An 11,408-nucleotide genomic window follows, 5' to 3' on the forward strand; every position below is an offset into this window, starting at 1 on the left:
TCCCCAGCTCACGTCATATGACGGTTGCACTTCTATAGGTGTTGCTAATGAAGCCTATAAGAGTGAATCCATTTGACCCATAACGATTGTTGTTGGGTAAAAAACACCAAGCATGATAGGTCATAAGCGCTACATTCCAAGGATTTAGGCTTTTCATTCCAAATCAATCTTCTTGCTTAAGCATACATACTTTCGACCATTTAACCTTGGCTTTTCCTTTTTGCATCTCGCCTTGGCACCATAAAAAATCACATATAAGCTTCTCAAGATCGTGAATAACCTTATCCGAAAGGATAAAAATGAATGACCGGTACACTTGCAATGAAGTGAAGACCGATGTAATCAATTGGAGTCGCCCGACAAAAGATAGAGATTTGTCCATCCAATTATTAATTTCAAGCCTCACTCGATCAATCAAAACCTAATCGTCTTTATACATTAAGCGCGAGGACACCAGTGGGACTCCAAGATAATGAACAGGTAATTTACCTTCATCAAATGGGAGACCACTAAGAATATCCGCTTTCATATTCGATTATACATTGCAAATAAACGTCGTGCTCTTTTGTATATTAGGGACTAGGCCCAAACAGCTAGTGAACTCTTCCAACCCATCTGAGATGACTTAAACCGATTGTTTACTAGCAAATGATAATAAGAAAAGATCATCCGCAAAGCATATATTTATAATATCCTGCTCTTCACACCTGAGATGAAATTTAAAGTGACCCGATTCACGAATATTTCTCTTAAGGATTAGAGATAAGGCCTTCGTGATCAACGTAAATAAATAAGGATAGATAGGATCTCCTTGCCTCAAGCCTCTTTTTCCTTTGAAGTAACCGTGTAATTTACCATTGATATTAATCGAATACGATATAGTCGCAACACACCTCATAATCCATTTGATCATTACCTTGTGAAAACCAAAGAGGAGAAGTATCGATTCTAAAAATTTCCAATCCACAGTATCGTACGCCTTTCGAATATTAACTTTAAAAGTGCATAGAGGTTTCCCTTGATCTGAATAATAATTGCGCATGATCTATATTAAAATATATTAAAAGTTATTTATTTGTTTTTTTCTTGCGCAAAAACGAAGAACTTTTATAAACGAAGAGAAGTTCATCCATAAGATGAAAGTCCTAAAACATACAAACTAAAGAACTACCGAGCTAAACATAAACTAACTATCACAAAGAAAGCTCACAACGCTAACCACTAACTAATGATACAACAACAAAAGACACCCGCAAACAAAATTACAAAACTCGAAACCATAGATGGAAATCAATCTACCCATACAAGTGCTATACAAGTACAAGATTAGAAGCCGTCTTAATCGAATTAAACCGATGATCCCGCGCTGAAATGTCTTTAATTAACTCGCCGAATTCTTCAATTTTGGCTCCTTGAACCCTTTTTTCTCCTTTGTTTTCTAGTTTTAGCCGGCGCCATAAAGATGTTATTGGAGTTGACAACTGTAGTGGTCACCGTTGGAGCTAATGAGATTCCCTTCGACAACCTAGCTTTAGTCGACTTGTTAGGAGGATCATTGGAAGTAATGGAAGTCTCATTGACATTTTCGAAAGCCATCTTATCCATCATAGCATCAAATGCCGCGAAAGGGGACTCCAAAGAACATGAAGCAGCCTTTTTCGTCCAGATTGATTTATCAAACTTAGCGACGACGGAGGCGATCGAATTGGGTCCATTATTACCACTTAAATTCAGTCTATCATTACAAACTAAGGTTATCTCTAATACCATTATTACAAATTCAGCCTAATACCTCAGAAGGTCCAATATTTGTGTAAGATGAAACCAGACCGTGATCAGGAGCATGCGATACAACACTAGAAGAAGCCGCAGATTCCTGCTTCGAACAAGAACCTAACTCAAATTGTGAAGCCAAAATATCATCATCGGAAATATCTTCAAGAACACACGACGAGTTAAAAACCGGCCATAGAGTGGGACTTGCCAGCTAAAATATAAGGGTCACGATTGAAAACCATGATTAAATAAACTAATTGTTTAAAGGGTTTCGTTAACTATGATTAAAACACACTCATACTTCCATTTATATCCAACAATCAAATAATTAAATCTCAAAAACATGAAAACAACAAAATAAATATTCTATTACACACTCATTTAGCAACTTTCCATATTTTGATTAGTACTAATTTAATTACATTCTAGAACCCCTAATCACACACTTTGACTTTGACTAGTCAACGCAAACTCTTCGTCGGTCCACCCAACATACCGGCCACCATCCCCTTTGAAACTTCCGGCTATTCCTTAAATACCCAAAACACCCTCCACCTAATTTAACAGATCCATTTAATAGCCTACCTAAAATAGTAATTTCAACTAACACGTTCATTCATAAAATATATATATGTACAGTAAAGTAATAAATTATATATATAGCTTTAAGTGCATTTACAGTACTCTGCGTTGAAATTATTGAAGATTGAAAAAATGGAATCAAACAAAATTGATGAAATGAAAGCTTCAAATGAAGCTGTAAACAAGTTAAAAAACAAGAAGAAGATATCACTGATTGTGAAAAAATTAAGTTGTTTCCGATCACCGGATTATGAATTTCCGACAATCGATGAAGTTGACGGTAACGGTAACGTTGATATGACGTCAGCTTCTACGGATAAAAAACACTCCCCGATTCACCTTGTTGTTATGGTTAATGGCTTGGTTGGCAGGTTTGTGCTTCCGTTATTGTACTATACATACATATATTTTTTATTTTAGATATTAGTTTAAAGTTTAATTATGTTGATTTATTTTATAGTGTAGCTTAAATTGGAGATCATCAAGTTGTAACGATCTACAGTAGGATTTTAAAGTAATTGAGATTGTTCTGGATTTTAATAGGACTATTTAATTTATTTATATTTATATTTATATTTATATTAATTAGGAATTATAAGTAAATGTGATTTATCTATTGAATTTATGGTAATTAATTATGTAAAAAATTAATTACTGTATTTTGTTGCAGTGCTAATAATTGGAAATTTGCTGCAAAACAGTTCTTAAAGAGCTATCCTGAGGATCTTATTGTTCACTGTAAGCATTTGTTTTTTAATTACTGCGTTTTTATTCATGATTACTAATAATTTTATATGTTTAAACTTAGGTAAATTGAATAGATGTGAATGAAGAACTGGTGAATTTTTAATTTTTAATATAAATTAAAGTTAGTAGGTAATCGTAATGTATACGTGCAACTAACCACAACTGAATTAAAGTTATCAAACATATGCGATAAGTTGTTAGATAATGAACAATTGCTAGCTTCTTAGACTATCATTGGCAACAAATGACATATTGTTTGATTTTATTTTATTTTGAGTTGATACCGTATAATTAATTCCCTTCTGTATATGCTACATTGTAACACCATATTGAATGGATAAATGTGATATGTGTAGGCAGCGAACGCAATTCATCATTGTTGACATTTAATGGCGTTGATGTGATGGGAAACAGATTAGCCAATGAGGTTAGTAATTTTTTTATTTTTTTTGGGTTTATTGAAAGTGTAACAATTTTTTTTTCCAAAGAAATGGCTTTTGCTGCACCTATGATAAATTTTCTTTGCCATTTCGTTTTTTAAACCGTCAAAAGTTATAACTACAAATATTAGATTCTGCTTGATTTAGTGATATTGTCTGTTAAGTGACTCGAGGTTTTTATATGCAGGTGATGTCTGTTATAAAAAGAAATCCTAATCTTCAGAAGATATCTTTTATAGGTCACTCGCTTGGTGGCCTGATAGCTCGGTATGCTATTGCTAAGCTTTATACTCGAGATTCAACGAATAATGATTGCTCAGAGAATATCTCTAACGAAAGAATAGCTGGATTAGTGCCTATAAACTTTATAAGTGTTGCGACTCCACATCTTGGTACAGGTGGACATCGACAGGTAAGTTGTAATTTTGTATTTCAATTTGATGATTTGGATATAATGGCTGTTGATAACACTCACCCTTTTGTATTTATATCACCCTTTATTCGATTAACATTATGCTGCTTCTGTCCTTTTGTAACAGTAATTTTTTTTTTTTTTTTTTTTTTTTTTTTTTTTTTTATATATGTAATTTTTCTGAAGGTTCCAATGTTTGGTGGATCTAATAGTGTTGAGAAAGTAGCTAACCAAATATCTTGGGTTCTTGGAAGAACTGGCCGGCACCTATTTTTGACCGATAATAAAGCTCACAGACAACCTCCTCTATTGATTCAGATGGTCAATGATTCTGAAGACTTAAAATTTTTGTGAGCACATTTAAATGAATTATTACTTGTTAGCATCGTTTATAATAATGCTTACCTTGCCTTAATATTGTTATTTCTTGCTATACGCAGTTCTGCATTGAAGTCCTTCAGGCGCCATGTTGTCTATGCAAATGCCCATTTTGACCGTATCCTATTTTTTACATAAAATCTCACAAGAAGATGAAATACTGCCTCTGATTCATGAAAAACTATACCTGTTAATTGAGACCCATACTCTCAAATTTGGGTCAATTGGGTCTAGCTTTCGGGTCAACTGGGTCTTGAGAGAAATGAGGCATGGAATTATAAACCAAAACTTAAAAAAAGAACCAATGGGTTTTTCTCACGGGTCCTATACCAAATTTAAATGGTTCTTGTGAATGGGTCAAATGGGTCGAGCATAACAAGTTTCATTCGTCAAACATTTATGAAAGCAATCATGGGTATTTCATTTATTGTGTGTATTGATATTTTCTTATATATGTAATACGTAAATATAAACGTACAATGTAATCATAAATGTAAATATTGAATGTAAAAGTAGATGACCCGTTTGGACCCATTTGACCCATGACCTGTTACGACCTGACCCATTTGGACCCGTTTAATAATTTGACCCGTTTGACCCATGACTCGTTTTGACCAAAAACCGTTTTGACTCGTTACCCAAACTGACCCGTTTGCCAGGTATATGTTAAACTATACATTAACATAGTCATATAAACTGTCCACCAGTAAATTCATTTTTCTTAACTCAAATTGCTATAGATATTGTGGGTTGGAGTACATCGTCTATTAGACGTCGAAACGAGCTTCCCCAGGTATTGTGAAAGTTCATTTGTATAGCAGAATTTATAATATACGCGAAAATTTCTTACGTATATACCTTTTTTTTTCAGCGTAAAGATCTTGTTAGAAGCAGTAAATACCCTCATATTTTAATCGGAGACGCAACAAATACCATTAAACAAGAGAAACCTATCAAATTTAAAGTCAATAGTTTCAATACAGCCAGAGCATCCATGGAAGGTAATTCTTTTAACAGAGTCCTTTTATTTATTAGTATCGTTTCTTGTTCCACTTAGTATTTATTTATTAGTGTTTTATTAAAATTAAAACATGCTGAAGTCGATATAAACATTGATTTGTCTTGACTATATTCACTACTTATTTGCTACTGCAGAAACGATGATTAGAGGCTTGGCTAAAATAAGCTGGGAAAGAATTGATGTTAGCTTCAAAGGAAGTAAGCAAAAATATTTTGCCCATAACACAATCCAGGCAAGTAACAATTAACAATAAATTATATAATTAACTGATTTTTTTTAGTCAAAGGGTAGCAAAGTGGGCGGGTCAGGCAAGTATAATAGCCCGTATCCAATATCAATGGGTTGCACATGTGACCTGTGCTGTGTTTAATAGTACCTATTAACTGATTTTATATAGTAAGGGGTAGCAAAATGGGCGGGTCAGGTAACGACAAAACGTTGCTAGCTTTTTACATGACTGGCGTTTGTTTATTGTTACTTTGACAGGTAAACACTCCTTGGATAAATTCAGATGGTGCTGACATTATACAACATCTTGTCGACAACTTCCACTTGTAGCATTATCTAACGTTGAAGTGATAACTCGTCTCTCACGGATCCATGTTGTTTTAGAAATAGATGACCAAATTGATTTACCTAATTATGAGGCTCATATGTATAGAAGTTGCCACTTTTGTAAACTACATTGTTGTTGTATTAACTCTTAGTATAGTTAAGACTTTTAAGATGTTATCTACTAAGAATATCCGAACTTTATTGACCTGTAATACAAGCATGTAACTTGTTTGTTTCTGCAACCTATTGATATTGGAGAGGGCAATAAGTGTCCAAGGATTATGCTCCAGTTAAAATTTCAAATGAATTAGATGTGAGAATTAAGGATAAGGATTCTGTAGGTTTGAACCATATTGTGGCTCAGTGGATGTAGGAGCTACGGTTTTGTTTTGTTTTTTTTTTCCAGCTAAAATAACGATAACATATAACAAGTCTTTTCATCAATCGATGAAAAAGACGAACAAAAATACAAACGATCCAACTTTTCAACCCCATAATGAAGTAGAAGATGTTGTGGACAAAGTTGGTTTTGCCAAGTCCACTGTTGGTGTGGAAAAGAGTGTTTCCTCTAATGCCACTTCCACATACGAAGTTCCAGAAATGGTTGTTAATGTTGGGTTAGATAAAGGTAAGCCTTTAATTGCTAACTCCACTGTTGTTGCGAAACAAAGTTGTGTTCAAAAGGTAAACAAAAGGGAAAAAAAAAATGTCTTCTTTGGTTGATACAAGGGTACGTGAGGATAATCATAAAGGGTTGAAGTTAAGAGATGAAGATGATGCGGTTTCGTTGGATGCTAATAGGGTGGACTCTTCTGTAGCTAATGATGTGGGCCCTCGGTTGCTACAAAATATTTTTTTTTTTTTAAACTTGGTGGATTAAGGAGTGATTCTAGTGAGGGCATTCGTATTAATAGTAACTTGTCGAATGTTATTACGTATAAATTTCCATATCTGAAGAGGTAAAGGGGTTCATATTGATAAGACCGCGGGACTAACGTCCCGCCCGGACAAAAGGAATGGTAAGGCCCCTCTTATTGGTTTTCGGTTTTTTCTCTCTTGTGTTACTAGTTGGTGTGGTTCACTTATTGAGTTGTGTTTTAGGGTATTCTCGTCATTTTGTTTAGTTTGCTTAGATTGATTATGGTTGTTTTTTAGTTTGGTTGTGATTGCTCGTTGTTTAATCGTTCTCGTTTTGACTCGGTTTAAGTTAGCTAGGTTTTTAAGTCTTTCTAGATTGTTTCTTCTTTTCGAGCCTCAACAACCTTCGGGTCGGTGTATCAGTATATATTTTCCTTCATTTATTGATAAGGTATTCAAATTTTAATACTAATCGTTATTTTAATTTTTAAAAAAACTGTTTCCGGATGATCATAGATTCAAATCTACTTTTCAAATGTCAAATTTGTTAAGAACTTGAGAATTTGAGATTCTTATGCCATTGGAGTGGAAATTTTATACATTTATTTCTTGTTTAGTTACTGTGTTTTTTAGATTAGATTTGAGAAGAGTACGGAAATTGGAATAAGGACAAATCATAAATGAATTGGGGGGTGGGAGTGTTTCAGGAGGTGTCTGTTTTCTGGTAGTGGTAGGGTATGAATCAACAGGTTCCCTGAAGAGGCTAAGGTAGACTTCAAATGCTTTCTTTTTCTTTTTTTCAATGGTGGGGATGTAGCTACAAGGCTAGAATAAGAACACAACATAAATTAAAATCTGAGATGGGATTGTACAAAAAGTTGTTGAGCATTAATTGTTCGGGTTAAAAGTTGTGGATTGGGTCAATTTATTTTAGTTCTTGCAGTCGAGGATTATATACGTATATATAGTGGACTTTGAGTGATCATGTTGAGATTCTTTCGTTGCGGAGTTTGGATTTCGTGTCACTAATTATTTGTTTTGGTTGTATGTTTATATTGTTTGCTTGTTTTGATTCTCTGTATTGGTTGCATAGCGACATGGCTAGTTTCAAATTATAATCAAGTATATGGTAGCATTTACACAGTTAGTAAAGGGGGAAGGGAGGTGATTCTCATACACTACTTTTTAATTCATATACACTTTTATTTTATTAAATCATAATTATGTCCCTAAAAAAGTTATATGTCATATTTGTAAGTCTAATTAAGGGTAAATTATGTACTCGTAATTAATTGTAGATGGATCCATTTTATCACCTCCCTTAAGTAAACTTTGAATTTCAACTATTAATTTGAATTATGATGTCATATTTGTCTTATTCGTCAAATCAACTGTTAATTTAAAATTTAAACCATTAAATTTGTAATAGGTAATGCAAATAAAAATTATTTTCCTATTCTTATTATTTTATTTATTATATTATTCTTATTATTTAATGGTTTTTAATTATTATGTTATTAAATATTAATTATTAAGTATTAATTTTATGATGTCACGGGTAATAAACTAGTATGACGATTCATACGAAAACGGAAAATAACTATCTCGTCATCCACAAACAAAAGAAGATTGTCGACGACGGAGGTACGTGAGAAATACATCACCCACCTAATCTTATCATTTTTCATTCAGATATGAAGAGTCGGTGGCAAAGATTGCCGGATTTCGTTGCTCTAGTTTCCTCTTGCCGGATATCGGAGTCACCATTTTGAAATTCCTGCCTGATTTTCCTCTTGTTTTGAATTGGCTTCTTATGATTTGGCCTTTTAGATGTGCTTCCGGTTTTGGTTGTTTCATCGCTAGTCTTTTGTATTTGCTGGTGGGTCATTCTGTTTTTCTAGTCCTGGTTTTGTTTCTATTACTGGCTCTTTTGTCCCTAGTGTGTATCTTTATTTTTCTTTCTCATGGTTTGGATTTCGATCGCCGTGCACTACGTCTTGAGCTTTTGTCCTTTTCTTCCGAGATGGATGCGAATGAAGCCTAAGCCACTGAAATGTTCCCTGTTCCCGGTAACTGATTTTTCTTTTGTAGGTTTTGGACTTCGGCGGTTGGGGATTGTACGTGTATGTTGCGCGCTTTTGGTGATTTCATCAGATTTCCTATGGGGTGGAGCTTGGATGTTTTGGATGACTTGTTTTAGTTTAGTTATATATTTATGCACGGTTTGTTTGTATATCAATTTATTTTTTCAAGTAGATCACATGATCTATATTTTCGAATAGAGCAACTGTGTATTGATTGTATTTTATTGGATCTTCAATATATCTGTATCAATTTCTTGTTTTTCTACCTATAAAAACCCAATAAAAATTGACCCACACACATTTTATTGTAGTTATACTTGTTTTTTTTTTTCCGAAAAAAAACGGATAAGTTCAAAATCAATTGGGGAGTTCATCAATAAATGAATCCCCAACAAAACATACAAACCTCAGACTACCGAGCTTAAATAGAAGCTCATGAAAAAACGACCTAAAGCGCCTAACCAACAATAATAGCAACTAACTAATCTTTGATTGGAAAGGATAAGCTATACGTTATCGTTGCTTCCACGTTGTGGCATGTTTGGAGATATCGGAACGGTATTATTTTCGCATCTTCCCCGATGAAGAAGGATCTTATTTTCGATTCCATTCGTAATTATTCTTATAATTGGTATTGTAATAGAAGTAATAGTAGTGTTCGGTGGGACGATTGGCTTTTAAAGCCGTTGTAATTGTTTGTTTTGGCCTCCTAGTTGCTCGCTGGGGGGTTTGTGTTAATAAAATTTTTGCAGTTCAAAAAAAAAAACTAATACTAATGTAACCAACAAAAAAACAAACAAAGAATGCAGCCAATCTAAACCACAAAAGGAAGATTAGGATCCATCCTCCGCACACCAAAACAAAAGCGGACGCTAAGAAACCAGGACAAATCAAGCATCTTTAATGAAGTCACTGAAACTATTCATTTTGGTTCCTTAAACCGAGCGCGATTTCCATTGTTTCTTAGGATTTTTCGAAATTAAGGGTGGATCGCTAGAGTTTATAAGGATGGTTTTGACTTGCTCGACACCTGAATCCCGCATCATTTCATCAAAAACATCAAACGGAGAATTCGAAATGGAAGTCCCCACACCTGGAGCCTCGGTTAAAGGGTTCTTACCATTGGACTTGTCGAATTTGAAAACCACGAAACAAAACATATCAGATCAGCATTACCATCGTCACCGTTTGAACTCTCCACAACCTTTGTGACCGATTCAACAATTACCACCTTAGAAGAAGACCAACAACCAAATCAGACACATGAACAGTTTCTACACTATCATCTTCGAGCAAATTAACCGAGTCAATTCTGGTAAAGACATATAACCACACCCGACGATAATATATTTATAAATGTGTTTCGAGCACGACTTCACCAAAGGAGAGGTGATCGGGACAGTGATAGCAGGATGATTAAGGATATCCCTACCATTGACAAGATTACGACCTACGACATTCTCCGTCACCTAAATAAAAGACCCCGCTGCTAACATCCCGACGAAGATACATCCCCATTAACCCTACTGTTTAAGTTACATCCTCAATGATGGTGTCCAAAACAGAAGGCACACACTCTGGTTCGATATTATCCTTATTAAAGGCTACAGCGGTTTGAGGAGGAACGTCAAGAATGATTGTATTCACGGATAGAGAAATATGATTATAATGATTTGCATATACTTTCGACCCGATGAAAGCACCCCTTTGAATTGATGCGGATGCGTTACCACTTAACAGTCCACCTCTAGCTTCAATAACATCATCCAACGATCACTTGTCACCAAGCCACACCGCTCGAATAAAAATTACAATCAAATCATTCGTCTTGATATATTTGGTCACAAGTAGTTGGTTCAATAATTTCATTCACATAGGTGAAAAATGCTTCTGAACCCAAATTTTTTTTTTGCTTCCTTGACCACATCAACAATCAAGGATGGATTTTCGAACTTGATGAACGCGAATGCAATTCCGGTTTGCTTGAGGTCGGAAGAGGATTTGGCCCCCATATTGTGACAACCCGGAAATTTTTGACCAAATTTAAACTTTATCTTTAAACGATTTAACGTTTCCGACACGATAAGCAAAGTCTGTAAAACCGAATCTCAAAATTTTTGAACAATTCAAGTACCCTTCGGTTGTTCTCAACGATTCGCGAACCATTATATGTAAATAGATACATATATATACTATAACTTGAAAACGTAACAAAGTTTTAATTGCATGATACCGTACATTAAACTTATTGGTTTATATATCTATTTGAAAATATATGATTTCAAGTTATTTAGTAAACGATAGTAATATTCGATTGATATTTAGATAAGTTAACTAAAACGTTTAAGATGAACCAGTAAAACACTAATTTGCTACAGTATTTTCGAATTACTACAGTACCCGAAAAGCTACAGTGTTTTCGAAAATCACTATTTACTACAGTAAAAAAACTTTGCTACAGTAACTTTGCTACAGTAAGACACTATTTCAAAATGAAAATGTATATATGTATATGTATATACTACGAGACGATGATTTATAGAAGTAAATGACCA

General features: G+C 34.3%; 1 protein-coding gene across 1 annotated transcript; it reads left to right on the plus strand.

The window, feature by feature from the left end:
- The first annotated feature begins 2,475 nt into the window (after positions 1–2,475).
- Positions 2,476–6,145, plus strand: LOC139898769 (putative lipase ROG1). The gene is made up of 10 exons (XM_071881538.1): positions 2,476–2,729; positions 3,029–3,096; positions 3,462–3,532; positions 3,733–3,957; positions 4,144–4,307; positions 4,398–4,453; positions 5,076–5,128; positions 5,207–5,336; positions 5,491–5,588; positions 5,843–6,145. Exons 1-10 carry the CDS (start codon positions 2,491–2,493, stop codon positions 5,912–5,914), a joined length of 1,176 nt encoding a protein of 391 aa, XP_071737639.1. The 5' UTR covers positions 2,476–2,490; the 3' UTR covers positions 5,915–6,145.
- Positions 6,146–11,408: the final 5,263 nt, after the last annotated feature.

This window comes from Rutidosis leptorrhynchoides, chromosome 3 (genome assembly GCF_046630445.1).
Source record: "Rutidosis leptorrhynchoides isolate AG116_Rl617_1_P2 chromosome 3, CSIRO_AGI_Rlap_v1, whole genome shotgun sequence".
NCBI lineage: Eukaryota > Viridiplantae > Streptophyta > Magnoliopsida > Asterales > Asteraceae > Rutidosis > Rutidosis leptorrhynchoides.